Raw genomic sequence first — 17,036 nt, 5'->3', positions numbered from 1 at the left:
TTTATCAAAAGACGGAACAAAAAATCTTGGGTATTTCTGTGAGAGGAAGATTTATTCAATCCTATAGACTTTTCTGTGTGAGACAGATTTTTCCATCAAGTCTTCGACTTTGGGTCGTAGCAACTCTTGGTTGTAGGTGAGATCAACGAAGGGAATTAAGTGCGTAGTATCCTGCTGGGATCAAAGACGTAAGGAGCGCAACTGTACCTTGAATCAGCGTGATATTGATTAGGGTCCAACTACAGTCCAGTCCGAAGTTAATTGGTAGTAGGCTAGTGTCTGTAGCGGCTTAATATAGTGTGTTGTTCAATTTGGACTAGGGCCCGGGGTTCTTCTGCATTTGCGGCTTCCTCGTTATCAAAATTCTGGTGTCTGTGTTATTTCTTTTCCGCATTATATTTTGTTATATAATTGAAATATCACAGGTTGTGCGTTAAGATCAATCAATTGGAATATCCAACCTTGGGATGTTGATTTACATTGATTGACACTTGAACATTGGTCTTTGGTACCGTTCAAGTTACTCCTCTTATATTCAATCAGGCTCGTTGATTTCTATTTTCTGATTGCGGATTGAATTAAGAGTTAGAGATATTAAACTCTTTGATACACTTTATTCTAAACTGAGTCTGATTGTCTAGTTGATTCCCTAGAAAGTGTACAAGTGTTATGCGCGGTTTTTGGCTATTGTAACCACTGGCTTGAACATTTTCCCAGCTTCATGGAATTAGGGATTTCCTTGCTGGGCCGGTTATGGACCAGGCCACCTGAGATCCGGCCATCTTTGCCATCTTTATCGATTTCTTATAAACCTCAGTTTCTCTGCTCAGTCAAAACAGGACGTCTTCTTTGGGTTTCCTTCATATTGTTTGATTGTTGAGAAATCAAATACAATAGGAATTTCTACTTAGTTACCAAATACAAAAAGAATTTACCTGAATCCCATGAAATTATAAATTCCTCGGAATTGTGAATTCTTCCTCCAAACCCACCATGAGTCAGGGGTTTCCTTGCTGGACCGGTAATGGGCCAGGCCACCTGAGATCTGGCCATCTTTGTCGATTTCTAATAAAACTTGGTTTCCCAATAATTTCTTTACCCGTTACCACCGATACTAGTATAAAAAGGATCCGGTCGACTTACGGTTCTGCACCATCTTTTCCCCTTCTTCTTCTCTGCTAAACTATAGACCCTTTTGAGTTTCGTTCATCCTGGTAGATAAATTTACGGAGCTTCTCTGAGCTTACTTATTAGGTAATTCCAATATTGTTAATAACGATTTTAATTCTCGATTCTCATATATATTTTCTTCGATTTTGTTAATCAGTATATACAGTTGTTAAAATTAGGTTAATTTTTTTAATTTCGTTCATCAGTTTTCTTTGATGGAGTGATTATCCCTAATTGGATTGTGAAAGTCTTCATATCCGTCGTCACCTATTAGAGGATTTCTTCAATTTATTCTCAATATCTCTTCAATTTTGTTAATCAGTAAGTAAAATTAGGTTGATTTTTTCGGTTGGTTATGTTTTCTAATCATCTTAGATAGAGCTACTATGTATCCCTAAAATTGGGTGTTTTCCGGATTTGGGATCTGCTGTATCTGCAGTTCTAATCATCTTAGATGCAGAATTTATTGTGTTCAAATTTCTGATTCTCTATTTTTTTTTTTGATTTATCCAAATTAGTGCTGTGTTCTTAACATAATTTGTGTTTATGTTGTTGTAGGAGGATTGTGATTCTTAATCTAGTCTTGTTTCCAAACCGAGTAGCAGGCAGCCTTGATAATTATCAGAAAATATTGTCTGCCAATGGAGGTTTTAACAAGTTATGATGTATCACCGCACTTTTACTATGGTACATCAAGGAACAGAAGCACAGAGGTACTTAATAGCTCCAACACCAACTTTCATGGTGTTTACACTTCTATTCAGACTCAGGTCAGTGGTTTACCCAACGAAATAGTGATAGACATCTTAAGTAGAGTTCCAGCCAAGGCACTCATGCAGTTTAAGTCAGTATGCAAACATTGGTTGTTTTTGATTAAACAAGATCCAAAGTTGATTGATTTGCATTTCATCCATTCAAAATCACGTCCTAATTTTCTCTACATCGACCCAGCGCCAGAAAAGGGCATCCTCCACACTAGCCTAATTGCTAGCTTTGTAGAAAGCAAAACGTTTCAGCAAAGTATTTCATGTGCGGAGATAGTTGAAGCGAGTACTGGTGGTGAGGATGAAGAAGTGGAAGCCTTTGTTAGTAAGGTTAGGATAACCGAGGATAAATGGTTCCCCTATAGTGAAGTCTTGGAACCGGTGAATGGTTTGGTTTGTTTTGTAGATCAAAAGACACATGCTATTAGGGTATACAATGCAAGTACACGAGAAGCAACACCGTGGGTCATATCAACGTTACTCGCTGAAGAAAATCACAAGCTTATGGCAGATAAAAGCACGATGAAGATAAAAAGTCACTCTACTCCAATTTATCGATTTGGTTTCGACCCAGAGAAGAAAGAACATAAAGTATTCTGCTTTTGGAGACTACTTACCAGGCGTGAACAGCATTGTCATCATTCCTTGGAACGATCTGAATATGAAAGTTGGGAGGCATTGACAGTGGGCAGTGACACCAAATGGCGTAGGATCAATGCTGTTCCTAACGAGAACAACCAAATAAATATTGCAGAGGTGCTCCCTCCGGCTTATAGTAATTGTCGGCAGGTGTATGTGGATGGTACTATATACTGGAGCAACAAAGAGTACTATTGGGATCAATGGGGGACCACTAATCGTGATGATCCCGATGTCATAGTTGCATTTGATGTTGGAACTGAAAAATATAGACTTATCCCAATTCCTAGTTTCATCCTCGAAGAGCCTCGTGATGAAGAGTATAGGCTGCCAATTGACATCTTAGTATTGGGTGGACATGTGGCTCTATTATACCGTATGGAACCTTATGTTGTTAAGTTATGGATGTTAGATGATGGAGCTGGTAAAAAACTGGAAAATTGTCGAGGAAACAAAAGTAATTGGAGCACGGAGATAATTGAGCTACCATTTTACTGTGATAACCGAGTTGGTGGTTTTGGAATTGCTGGAAGTACAGACAAGATAATCTTTGAATGCCGGGGATGCAACAACTCAGTGAGCTTCACTTGTTTGTATTCTTATGACCGCAAGAAGAAGACTTGTAAGAGGATTGAGATGGATGGAGTCTCCTCGTTTACCCGTTGCTCCCGGAGGACTCTGGTTACCACTTTTACAGAAAGCCTCTTTCATGTTTAGTCTCTTTACAACACAAAAGTTACTTGAAGCTTGTGCAAAGTTTCTCTACATATTCCACATGCCATGTGAGTGCCCAACTTTGTGGACTTATCAGTTATCACTCTTTCATTTTCAGGAAACGGCAAATCAATCAGTTGAATTTCTTGTAGAAAACGTTCATAATGTATTATGTTATCTTTTCAAGTTTTTATACCTTTAGGCGGTTCATATATATGGTTGTATGGTACTTCCAATAAAATCCGCGTTGATTGTTGAGATTCATCTTTTTAATTCTTACTGCAAAACTTAATGAGATCGCCATGTTTCAATTGGGCTTCAGTGGTATCTCTTTGGATATCCTTATTTGTGACAGGCTGCGGTGTGTAGTCTGTCTTCTTTTTAGGCAGTGTTGATTTTTGCATAAGCAGTCTATCGGTGTAACGGAAAGTCACTAGATGATATCCTGAGTTTTCATCTAATTCAGCCATCACTTGGAAGTGGTTACCAGAAATTCGGAACGTAGCCTGAATTCTAACAACAGTGCCTTATTTTTCCTACTTGTAGTATTTTCACCAGGTACAATGCTTATCAGTCTTCTTAGCGAAGTTAAAGTTTATAAACAGTATTTTAAAACGTCTAAATTCCATTGCTTTTGACTACAACTTCTGGCGGCGACTAGATGCCTTAGTCTCTGACCGTGTTGTCTGAATGCCGTGATTCATCCGGATCAAGAGAACTATACACGGGTTTCGAAGGTAATACTCTTAGACAACATATTTCCAAGTTTTTATACCTTTAGGCTTTTCATTTTTTGGTTGTATGGTACTTCCAATAAAATCTGTGTTGATTGTTGAGATTCATCATTTTAATTCTTACTGCAAAACTTAATGAGATCGCCATGTTTCAATTGGGCTTCAGTGGTATCTCTTGAATATCTTCAGTGGTATCTCTTGAATATCCTTATTTGTGACAGGCTGCGTGTAGTCTGTCTTCATTTTAGACAGAGCTTTGCGCAGTCTGGTGTTTTATGCTGATTTTTGCCTAAGCAGCTATTGATATAGGCGCTGCTAACGACCTGACTGTGGTCTAACAGAAAGTCACTAGATGATATCTCTGACCAATTCTTTTCTATGCTTCAAAAAAAAAAAAAAAAAACACCAGTACCTTTCTCCTTCATCGGTTTCAGATGAAAAAAAAAAATCATCGGTTAGGAATTTGTATTGTTGATCTAATGCTTTGTTTTGTTGTTTGAATGGCATATAAGGTCGAAAAAATTGAAATTGTTGAATTGGAGTTTCACGGTCGTCATGGTATCTCTTCATCGAGCATGACAACTTTTCATATTTCTTTTTAGTCGTCAAGGTTATAGGATGAATAGCGTGGCGACTTTTAAAAAAAAATTTATTTCTGAAAGTAATATTTACAGGATCCTCGATTAGTGACAGTAGCTTGTGAAGTCGTCGAAAACAGTTATAAAGATAAAAGAAGGAAAACATAATTTTTTTAGGTTCCCCCCACTTAAAACAACGTGGCCTATCACAATCTTGGATGATGGAATTTACTTACCAAAGGATAGTTTCTTGGCAATTGGCAAGAATGTTTTAGGTTTTGAAATCCTCAAAAACATTGAGAATGAGAAGTTGGGGGATTATCCGATTAGGCCAGACTATGCAAAAGATCCTTTATTTCATCACGCGTTTGACTATTTAGAAATAACCGATCTCATGGATTTTGACCACTTGGTTTTGAGCTACAAGCAAGCTCAACATAAATTCAAGATAGCCCTGGAATTCGCAGACGAGGAAATTCTGAAACCTTACTAATAGCAATGTGTTTGTCTAACACTTGCTTCTCTCTCTTTCTGTTATTAGCAGAATACTACAGTTGTCTCTCACCACGTGTTGTGCTCTCATTGGTCCTTACTCCCAATCACAGGATTGGTCAAGACTTTTATCTGTTGTTTGTATAACAATAAATACTGAGTGTTTTTTCTAAGTTCTGTAATAACGATTACACAGATTTTTCTATAATTTTCATTTCTCCTGTAATTCATCATCTTCTTCAATAGAATGTTCTTGATTATTCAAGAACCATATTCTAATATGGTATCATTTGTATGGTAAGATCCTTATTCCGCTGCTGATCCGATCTTAGATCCAATTTCATCTTCTTCATTTTCCTTTGATTTCTTGATCTCTAATGGCGTACAATCATTATGATTCTCAAATCTCCCAAATTCCTCTTAACCACATCTCTCATATCATTCACTTCAAACTTTCAGAAGATAATTTTTTCATTTGGAATAGTGTTTTACTTCCTTTATTGAAGAAATACAAAGTTTTAGGGTTTATTGATGGCACTACAACATGTCCATGAAAATATCTGCAAGAGTGGATTGATGGTGATGATCGAGATGTTATTAATCCTTCTTACAACAACTGGCTTGAGGATGATAACACTCTCATTCTATGGATCCAATCCACCATTTCCGACTCAGTTCTTCCCTGTGTTGTTGGAGCTTCTTCTGCAATAGAATTATCGGATAATATTGAGTTACGATTTGCAAGAAGTTCTACAACTCACTCAATTCAACTACGCTCCAAACTCCAATCTTTGAAACTTGGATCTGGCTCAATGTCTTTACTTAGGGGAGATCAAGAAAATCACCGATCAGTTGGATGCATCTGGTTCTCCTGTTTCAGATGATGAACTTGTGGTGAAAATTCTAAATGGAATTGGTCAAGATTATCAAGATTTTAGTACCTCAATTAGGATTCGAATCCACCAGTGAACTCTAGAGAACTTCATAATCTTCTTCTCTCTGAAGAAATTTGAGTTCAGTAGAGATCGTCAACTCTCCTTTATGAAGCCAATTCAAAGGCCTTTGCTGCTTATCAAGCATCTATGCACAATTTTCATGCTTCTGGTTCTTGTGGTCGTGGTAGAGGTACTTATTCAGACTCATGTTTTCAACCATCTTATAGGATTCCTTTTCCATATTATTCAAGACCTCCTCCTGCTCCTTCTCATTACACATATGCATCTGTGCCACCACCACCACCCACACCCAACTAATTCCTCATCTTTACCCACATATGTTGTTGTTTGTCAAATTTGCATCAAACCTGGTCATGATGCTTATCTTGTCCCAATTGAATGAATTTTGCTTATCAAAACAACAAAACTCCTCAGCATCTTACTGCTATGTTGGCCTCTGCAAACATCTTTGGAGAAAACCCTTGGTATGCAGACACAGGAGCTAATAATCACATTACAGCTGATGAATCTGAATTGACTACTTCTAATCCCTTTTTTTGGTTCTGAGGAAATACATATTGCTAATGGAGAAGGTATGAAAATTTCGCATATAGGTTTTGCATTAAAGTACACTCCTACGCAATTGTTTTCTTTGAACAATGTTCTTCATGTTCCTCAAACTTCTGCAAATTTATTGTCAGTACATAGATTTACCTCATATAACAAATATTCAATCACATTTGATCATGTTGGTTTTACTATGAAGGATCTCTTCTCAGGGAAGACTACTTTACAAGGCCCTCACAGTAATGGATTATACCCTATACATTTCACCAATTCCAGTACACCACCATCTTATGGACCTTCAGGAAATCATGCATATTCCAGTACATCATCCATCTCTGCATCTATCTGACATAAAAGGCTTGGCCATCCTTCCTTTACAGCAATGCAACATGTTTCAAGAGCTATCTCTTTACCATCAATAATAAGAACACCACTTTTTTTCATGAATGTCAACTTGGTAGAAGTCATAGACTTCCCTTTTCATCTTATTCTCATTGTAGTACTAAACCATTACAATTACTTCATCTAGATCTCTGGGGTCCCAGTCCTGTAACTTCAATAAATGGTTCTAGATACTATTTCAATATTATTGATGATTACCCCAAGAATTGTTGGATTTTTCCACTTTATGATAAATCAGATTTCAAGACTGTCTTCTTTCAATATAAATCCCAAGTTGAAAATATTTTTGGTGTTCCAATTTGTATTATTAGAACAGATGGAGGTGGTGAATTTCTATATAATGAATTATTGTCCTTTCTATCCTTATGTGGTATCACTCATGAATTCTCCTGTCCACATACCTCGTAGCAAAATGGAGTTGCAGAGGTTAAACACAAGCATATAGTTGAGGTTGGTAGAACTTTTCTTATTCAATATGGATTATCTGACTCCTATTAGGTTGATGCTTTCAATACTGCCAATTATACAATCAAGAAATTAGCAACTAAGTCCATTGGTTTTAAATCTCCTTATGAAATGCTTTTTACTAGATCTCCAGATTATCACTTCCTAAAATCATTTGGATGCTTGTGCTATCCTTGGCTGAAACCTTACACTACACATAAATTAAAACCAAGAAGCTTGCAATGCATTTTTATTGGTTATAACTTACAACACAAGGGATACAAATGTCTTCATCCATCATCCGACAAGGTTTATATCTCCAGACATGTTGTATTTGATGAACAATCCTATCCTTTGAGATCCACACCATTATATCCTATTTAAGAAGCTTCACATTCTACTTTATGTTATGCTCCAACTACTTTGTCAGATGGTACTTTTGTTGTTTAGCCAATTCTACTACTACTGCAACTACTTCTGCACCTACTTTTGTTGTCCAGACACTCTCTGCTACTACTACCACTACTGTTGCACCTACTGATGTTGTTATTTCTTCCTCAGACCTTGCTGCAACTACTTCTGGTACCATTACTTCATCAAGTTCAGTGTCTTCTACATTACCAGGTCATTCATGCACTGCTCCATCAGTTGTAATCAATCAACATAATATGGTTACTAGGGGTAAACTGGGAATTAAAAAATCCAAAGGCATATTGTTCTGAGTATTCCTTATTTGCATCTATAGTTTCTTCTACTCTACCTACTTTGCCAACTTGCATTTCTCAGGCTAAGAAGAATCCAAAGTGGGGTGCTGCTTTAGTTAATGAGTATATTGCATTACAAAATGCAGGCACTTGGTCTTTAGTTGATCCTGATCCATCACAGAACTTGGTTGGATGCAAATGGGTCTTTAGAATCAAACAAAATCCTGATGACACCATTGACAAGTATAAAGCTCACTTAGTGGCAAAGGGATTTCATCATCAAGCTGGTCTGGACTATGATGAAACCTTTAGTCATGTGGCAAAGGTAACTATTATTAGAGTTCTTCTTTCTCTAGCTGTTCAGTTTAACTGGAAAATTAGCTAATTGAATGTTATCAACGCTTTTCTTCATGGAGATTTGCAAGAGGGGGTTTATACGACACAACCACCAGGTTTTGTTGACCCTGATAATCCTTACAAGGTGTGAAAGCTTCACAAATCCTTATATGGTATTAACAGGCACCCAGGGCCTGGTATGAGAAGCTCATGAATGTTCTTCTATCCTATAACTTTGTTGCTTCCACTGCAGACTCTTCTTTGTTTGTTCAGAAGACTGGCTCTAGAATTACAATGATTCTTGTTTATGTTGATGATATCCTTGTTACTGGAAATTCTTCATCTTATTGCTCTGACCTTATTTAGAAACTTCAGTCTCACTTTCCACTCAAATATTTGGGTGATCGGCATTATTTTTTGGGTCTTGAGGTTAAAAGAAATGATTCAAGTATCTCCTTATCTCAGAAAAAATATTCTTTGGACCTTTTAAACAAGTATGATATGCTAGGTGTCAAAGCATGTGCCTCTTCAGTTTGTGTTGGTACTAAACTTTCTGCTAGTGATGGGGATATTTTGGATGATCCAACCACTTACAGGTCTCTTGTAGGGGCTCTGCAATATCTCACTTGGACCAGACATGAGATAAGTTATGCAATTAACCAGGTATGTCAGTTCATGCAGTCTCCTACTACTGCTCATTTAGTTGCTGCAAAAGAATACTCAGATACATCAAATCAACTGTGGATTATTGCATTCTTTTCAAAAATGGATTATTAGCTATACATGGTTTTAGTGATGCTGATTGGGATGGTTCCCCTGACACAAAAAGAAGAACATGTGGGTATTGTATTTTCTTTGGATCTAATCCCATATCTTGGTCAAGCAAAAGACAAGCCACAGTAGCCAGATCCAATACTGAGGCTGAATATAGGTCCTTGGCAAAATCAGCTGCTGAAATTGTGTGGGTCTGTCAGCTTCTCAAGGATCTCCATATTTTTCTGCAACTTACTCCTTCTCTTCGTTGTGACAACATAGTGCTATTTCCTTATCTTCCAATCATGTGTTTCAGAGTCGTATGAAACACTTAGCTGTTGATTTTCACTTTTTCGGTGAATTAATTCACTCCAAGAACTTGCAGGTTCATTATATCTCTACTCTTGATCAAGTTGCAGATGTCTTTACAAAGGGTCTCCCAGGACCAAGATTTCAGTTTCTTAGGGACAAGTTGAAGGTTCACAGCCGGCACCTAAACTTGAGGGGGGCCAATAGCAATGTGTTTGTCTAAAACTTGCTTCTCTCTCTTTCTGTTATTAACAGAATACTACAGTTGTCTCTCACCACGTGTTGTGCTCTCATTGGTCCTTACACTCAATCACAAGATTGGTCAGCACTTTTATCTGCTGTCTGTATAATAATAAATACTGAGTGTTATTCTCTAAATTCTGTAAAACTTGTTTCTTCTCTGATCATTACAGCTAAGACTTGATAATAATGGAACAAGAACCATATTCTAATACTTACAAGTTTGGTTATTGGTAAAACAAGAATGTTCTGGGATGACAAGAAAGTTACAGAAGTTCAAATGCTTAATAATAATGGAACCAATCAACAAATGTAGCTAAACTTAAAGAGTACATGGCATGAGTGGACGGATCGTTTGGGCTCAAAATTTGCCGAAACAAGAAACAGAACTTGAAGTTTTATGAGAATGATATATAGTTTTGTCACCCTTTCTAACACTTCTAACTAGTCCCAACAGAAGTTTAACCATTCCAACTTCTTAGTTTTACAATCACATAGTTCCAAAAATTCAAAAGACATACTGATAATTGAAATCTGTTTAGACATATAACAATCACAAAATTGGTTAAAAAGACCCAAATCAACAATTCCTGGGTGAAATGGACAGTTAGATTTTGATACTGTTTAAATGGACAAAAATGTAAAAAGAGGCAGGATGTAACCAGTTTCATCGTGCCCATTTCAAATATTTTTTCTTATTTTTAATTTACAGAGGATGTATCCAGTTTCATCCTTATTATTTTTTCTTTGGCCATTTCACCCGAACTATTTTTTACTCGTCCATTTGAACCGTGATTTAAAAATATTTGGACAAATGATCCATTTTCCGTATAATAATTCTCCAAATAATTAGAAAAGGGTATAGTTATGACAATTGAAGCCGAATACATGTTGGCATTGTATACTTAGCTCCATGCTCTATAATAAATCAAACAATGATGCTATCGTCTTATTCCTGGATTCGCCTTTGTCGATTATTCTATTAGGTCACAAAGTAGGAATTTTCTTCATGTCATTCTCCAGAAAGATTTTTTTTCTTCTGAGCATGGATATTAATTACTATTGTCAAGGTTATTATGGCTATATACTACTTATACAACGGCATTTCTAGGCACGAGAAGTAGTACTAGTGATGCCCCCGTGTTAACAGATACCACTGAAGCCCAATTGAAACATGGCGATCTCAAGTTTTGCAGTAAGAATTAAAAAGATGAACAATACAAATTCCTAACCGATGATTTTTTTTTCATCTGAAACCGATGAAGGAGAAAGGTACTGGTGTTTTTTTTTTTTTTTTTTTGAAGCATAGAAAAGAATTGGTCAGAGATATCATCTAGTGACTTTCTGTTAGACCACAGTCAGGTCGTTAGCAGCGCCTATATCAATAGCTGCTTAGGCAAAAATCAGCATAAAACACCAGACTGCGCAAAGCTCTGTCTAAAATGAAGACAGACTACACGCAGCCTGTCACAAATAAGGATATTCAAGAGATACCACTGAAGATATTCAAGAGATACCACTGAAGCCCAATTGAAACATGGCGATCTCATTAAGTTTTGCAGTAAGAATTAAAATGATGAATCTCAACAATCAACACAGATTTTATTGGAAGTACCATACAACCAAAAAATGAAAAGCCTAAAGGTATAAAAACTTGGAAATATGTTGTCTAAGAGTATTACCTTCGAAACCCGTGTATAGTTCTCTTGATCCGGATGAATCACGGCATTCAGACAACACGGTCAGAGACTAAGGCATCTAGTCGCCGCCAGAAGTTGTAGTCAAAAGCAATGGAATTTAGACGTTTTAAAATACTGTTTATAAACTTTAACTTCGCTAAGAAGACTGATAAGCATTGTACCTGGTGAAAATACTACAAGTAGGAAAAATAAGGCACTGTTGTTAGAATTCAGGCTACGTTCCGAATTTCTGGTAACCACTTCCAAGTGATGGCTGAATTAGATGAAAACTCAGGATATCATCTAGTGACTTTCCGTTAACAAACACAAAACAACAAAAAAACAACAAACAAACAACACCGATACTGCTTATGCAAAATCACACTGCCTAAAAGAAGACAGACTACACCCGCAGCCTGTCACAAAATAAGGATATCCAAAGAGATACCACTGAAGCCCAATTGAAACATGGCGATCTCATTAAGTTTTGCAGTAAAATTAAAAAGATGAATCTCAACAATCAACGCGGATTTTATTGGAAGTACCATACAACCATATATATGAACCGCCTAAAGGTATAAAAACTTGAAAAGATAACATAATACATTATGAACGTTTTCTACAAGAAATTCAACTGATTGATTTGCCGTTTCCTGAAAATGAAAGAGTGATAACTGATAAGTCCACAAAGTTGGGCACTCACATGGCATGTGGAATATGTAGAGAAACTTTGCACAACTTCAAGTAACTTTTGTGTTGTAAAGAGACTAAACATGAAAGAGGCTTTCTGTAAAAGTGGTAACCAGAGTCCTCCGGGAGCAACGGGTAAACGAGGAACTCCATCCATCTCAATCCTCTTACAAGTCTTCTTCTTGCGGTCATAAGAATACAAACAAGTGAAGCTCACTGAGTTGTTGCAATCCCCGGCATTCAAAGATTATCTTGTCTGTACTTCCAGCAATTCCAAAACCACCAACTCGGTTATCACAGTAAATGGTAGCTCAATTATCTCCGTGCTCCAATTACTTTTGTTTTTACAATTTTCCAGTTTTTTACCAGCTCCATCATCTAACATCCATAACTTAACAACATAAGGTTCCATACGGTATAATAGAGCCACATGTCCACCCAATACTAAGATGTCAATTGGCAGCCTATACTCTTCATCACGAGGCTCTTCGAGGATGAAACTAGGAATTGGGATAAGTCTATATTTTTCAGTTCCAACATCAAATGCAACTATGACATCGGGATCATCACGATTAGTGGTCCCCCATTGATCCCAATAGTACTCTTTGTTGCTCCAGTATATAGTACCCCACATACACCTGCCGACAATTACTATAAGCCGGAGGGAGCACCTCTGCAATATTTATTTGGTTGTTCTCGTTAGGAACAGCATTGATCCTACGCCATTTGGTGTCACTGCCCACTGTCAATGCCTCCCAACTTTCATATTCAGATCGTTCCAAGGAATGATGACGATGCTGTTCACGCCTGGTAAGTAGTCTCCAAAGCAGAATACTTTATGTTCTTTCTTCTCTGGGTCGAAACCAAATCGATAAATTGGAGTAGAGTGACTTTTTATCTTCATCGTGCTTTTATCTGCCATAAGCTTGTGATTTTCTTCAGCGAGTAACGTTGATATGACCCACGGTGTTGCTTCTCGTGTACTTGCATTGTATACCCTAATAGCATGTGTCTTTTGATCTACAAAACAAACCAAACCATTCACCGGTTCCAAGACTTCACTATAAGGGAACCATTTATCCTCGGTTATCCTAACCTTACTAACAAAGGCTTCCACTTCTTCATCCTCACCACCAGTACTCGCTTCAACTATCTCCGCACATGAAATACTTTGCTGAAACGTTTTGCTTTCTACAAAGCTAGCAATTAGGCTAGTGTGGAGGATGCCCTTTTCTGGCAATGGGTTAATGTAGAGGAGATTTGGACGTGATTTTGAACGGATGCAATGTAAATTAATCAACTTTGTATCTTGTTTAATCAGACACAACCAATGCTTGCATACTGACATAAACCCCATGAGTGATTTCACCGGAAGTCTGCTTAGAATATCCATCACTATATCATCGGGAAAACTGGTAACCTGATTGGCAATGACATCAAGAGAATTAGAAATACCATGGTAGGTGGTGTTAACAACTACCTCCGTGCTTTTTATTACCTCCATTGGCAGACTCGATCAAATAATTATAAGGCTACTGCTGCTTGGTTTTGAAACAAAACTAGAATAATCTCTCAAGATGAACAAACCCTAAAACAGAAGAGCACAAACCGAAATTGAATAACGCTGAGTCCATTCTATTCTATTTATACAAGTTTTTTTTTTTTTTTTTTTACATTAACCGGTATGTTATTAGGAAACCGAAGACGGAGTTTCTATCCTAAACTAGATTTTGTGCCCGTGCTACGCCCGGGTATCTTTTTCTTTTAACCATATTTTTGATTTGGTAAAGTTTGGCTTCGCCTCGTCTAACCCCGTCCCGATCTGTTAGGTGTGGCTCGGCTTCGTCTCGCCCCGTCGCTTAGGATTTTTGATTCGATGTGGATCGGATTCGCCTCGCCTCGTCCTGATGCATGCTTAGGATCTTTGATTTAATGTGGCTCGGCTTCCTCTCGCCACGTCCAAATACATGCCTAGGATTTTTTATTTGGTGTAGCTCGGCTTCGCCTCGCCCTGTCGCGATGCAATTTTGATTTGGTGTAAAACTAAGTTAGATTAAGAAAACTAATTATATTAGGGATCTTAGTCACGGCAAACCCTATGATTAGCCGTGTTTAGATTAGCTTTATTCTGGGCCACGACATAGTCCCAATAGTCAATGAGGGTACTTAAGATGCTGAAACTGGCTAGGATTACATTTAATTAGGAAAAACCTATTTAATAAGGAGCATTAACATACTGCACCGGCGTCATAGATCAATAACAATAATATTCAATCGGAAACAAACATATACACAATGAACGGACAAATATAGACCTCACAAACAAACGAACCCGTATCATGGGCCGTCTTTGTCCCGAGACAGACATCCCCTTCTTTGGTTATTAAGAAGTAAACCATAGGTTTTTGAGTTCAAGCTCGAATTCGTTCTGCAAAATCTTCTTGCGTGGTTGAGAGAGTTTTCGATTTCAAAATGAAAACTCTATCCATAATCACTTTATCCATAATCACTTTATTAGTAGGTGATCCACAAATATTCTTAACATATTACATCGATGAAAATATTCATTACTACTAACACTACTTTATCCATGATATAGGAATTAAAGGTAAAGAGTGAGTCATTACTACTAACACTACTTTATCCATGATATAAAGAATTAAAGGTAAAGAGTGAGTAAAGAAAATATTAATTCTCCTTTATGAAATGTGAAACCCAAAGGTGCATTATCATTTTTTTTTTTGTTGTAATGATAAACTAATATCTTAGCCTTACCCATGCATAGGCCAGAAGGATCACTGTAATGTTTGGCCTTTGAAAGCAGGTGTGCTACAAAACATACTGAGCACGGGAAGATTTCCTAAAAAAGTAGAGACTCGGAGTGACTTCATACTCTGCACTTTCCAAGCCACCCCAATATCCCATCATTTGCATCATCAGTTTCCAGACTCATCTTTCATTTTTATTATTTCCACTTTCATGAGTGATAGTATTAATCTTAGCAGCAATGATCTCGATGCAGCAGTCATGAGATGTCATTATCCTCTTCATAATGATCCTCTTCTCTGAGTAAACATTCATGAGGCTCCAACCCCATTTCTGCCACTTCTTCACAGTGTTTCATCGTCGACTGTTGCATACATTTTGAATTCTAATTATATACGCGAGATAGACATAAATAATGCAATTACAAAAACATTGAATTGTACTACCTTCACTATTGCAAGGTCTTCCTGAACGTGATGCTTTCTTCACCTTTGGTCACAGTTGTGTTGTTTCAAACTAAAACTTTGAATTCACCATCGTGTTGTTTCATCCTGAAAAAAAATTATGAATTTGAAAAATAAGAATATGAACACCATTCTCCAGAATTCGCGCAAACGGTATCAAAGAAACCAATAAACTTGTTACTGCCGTGGGAGTGCTCGATTTCTGAAACCGTGTTGATATTACATTCCAAAAAACTAAATAAGTGAGCTTACTGTCAGTTATATATTATTCTAGCCTCTCAAACAAAATTGTCGGAGGTTATACCTGTAGCAATTCACCCATGCGCATCGCAGACATCGTCTTTTGTTCAATTTGTGAGCTCCCGTTGCATCCATTAATTCCTTCAACTCATGTTGGAAAGAGTCCCACTCTCATCTGTCTAGTCACCCAACACTTTCTTTCCTAGACGAAATCCCTCGTCCAAATCATCAGCCTCCGGTCTTTTTTTTTTGAGACGACAACCTCAAACCTCTCGAAGGCTTGTTGGAACCTGGATCTACTAAAGACTAAAAGTTGTATTCCCTATCGAGTCCTTCCACAACTACAATCTTCCCATCGTTAATACCTATTGCATCCAGCTGAAACCACATACCAATTTAGATTTTACAAATTATATTCAATGAATATGAATATAAGAATCTTACTGTGCAAATGCATATATAAGCTAAAAAGTTAATTAGACAAAAACCGATCCAAAGAAAATATTAACAACCCATACCCTTTCTAGGAAGCAACCCATATCTTCGCTTTCAACAACGCATTTTAATTTCTTAACAACAATGCATTATCCCATGATGTATTATTCACAAAAGAATATGAACAAATAAATTAATTATTTTTCTGTAAAGATAATGACATAAGAACTGTTCCAGTAGAATTAATAGAAGTACAAAGAAGTGTTACCTCCCAAATCAGATGAAATAAGTAAAACATATTTTCTCACTTGCAATATCAAAACAAAGACTACTCATTAAACAAAATAAGTACATGGGTATCTATTATGATACAAATCAAACTAAACAGAAAACAAATGACCATGAAAAAGAAGACAAACATCTATTCACACCTACAATGTCAAAACACATCAAAAATTAATATGAAATAACAACAAAAGAATCAGTAAACCTAAAATACCAGAAAACATGAAAAGGAGCAATAAAATTAACAAACCCTAAATCAAAAATATATCAGAACAAAAAAAAATCAAAATAAATAGAGAAAAGGAACAAACCCTAAATCAAAAATAAATAAAAATAAGATCACCAAAAAAATAAAAATATAACGGATGAACAAACATCAACTAAGAACGCGAAAATCAGAAGAAGAAAAAAAACAAATAAAAATAAATAGAGAAAAGGAACAAACCCTAACTGACACCTCGTTTATATCTTGCAAATCCACATCTTTGTGCTTAGACCTGTAGCTCATCTATATCTTGCACCTGCTCTAAGAAAAAGGAAAAGAAATCAACAAGGAGAATAGAGAAAAAAGATCAAAAACAGTGAGGAAGAGAAACATCATGTGTGCAATAATACGAAGATTCACTAAAATCATACAAACCCATACTTAAGAATTCAAAAAAGAAGCAAACCCTAATTAATATATGTGCATTACCT

At 36.8% G+C, this 17,036-nt stretch overlaps 1 protein-coding gene across 2 annotated transcripts; it reads left to right on the top strand.

The window, feature by feature from the left end:
- The first annotated feature begins 1,113 nt into the window (after window positions 1–1,113).
- On the top strand, window positions 1,114–3,608 carry LOC113312203 (putative F-box protein At5g62660). 2 transcript variants are annotated; one of them, XM_026560963.1, is made up of 3 exons: window positions 1,117–1,254; window positions 1,377–1,491; window positions 1,729–3,608. In XM_026560963.1, the coding sequence occupies exon 3, from the start codon at window positions 1,812–1,814 to the stop codon at window positions 3,288–3,290; it is 1,479 nt and encodes a 492-aa protein (XP_026416748.1). In that variant the 5' UTR covers window positions 1,117–1,254; window positions 1,377–1,491; window positions 1,729–1,811; the 3' UTR covers window positions 3,291–3,608. The 2 variants fall into 2 exon arrangements, with proteins under 2 accessions (XP_026416743.1, XP_026416748.1); XM_026560958.1 differs by lacking the exon at window positions 1,377–1,491 and having other exon boundaries at window positions 1,114–1,254.
- The last annotated feature ends 13,428 nt before the right edge of the window (window positions 3,609–17,036 follow it).

This window comes from Papaver somniferum, chromosome 1 (assembly GCF_003573695.1).
Source record: "Papaver somniferum cultivar HN1 chromosome 1, ASM357369v1, whole genome shotgun sequence".
Classification (NCBI taxonomy): domain Eukaryota; kingdom Viridiplantae; phylum Streptophyta; class Magnoliopsida; order Ranunculales; family Papaveraceae; genus Papaver; species Papaver somniferum.
The sequence above is the reverse complement of the archived record's forward strand: the minus strand, read 5'-3'. Positions and strand labels throughout refer to the sequence as shown.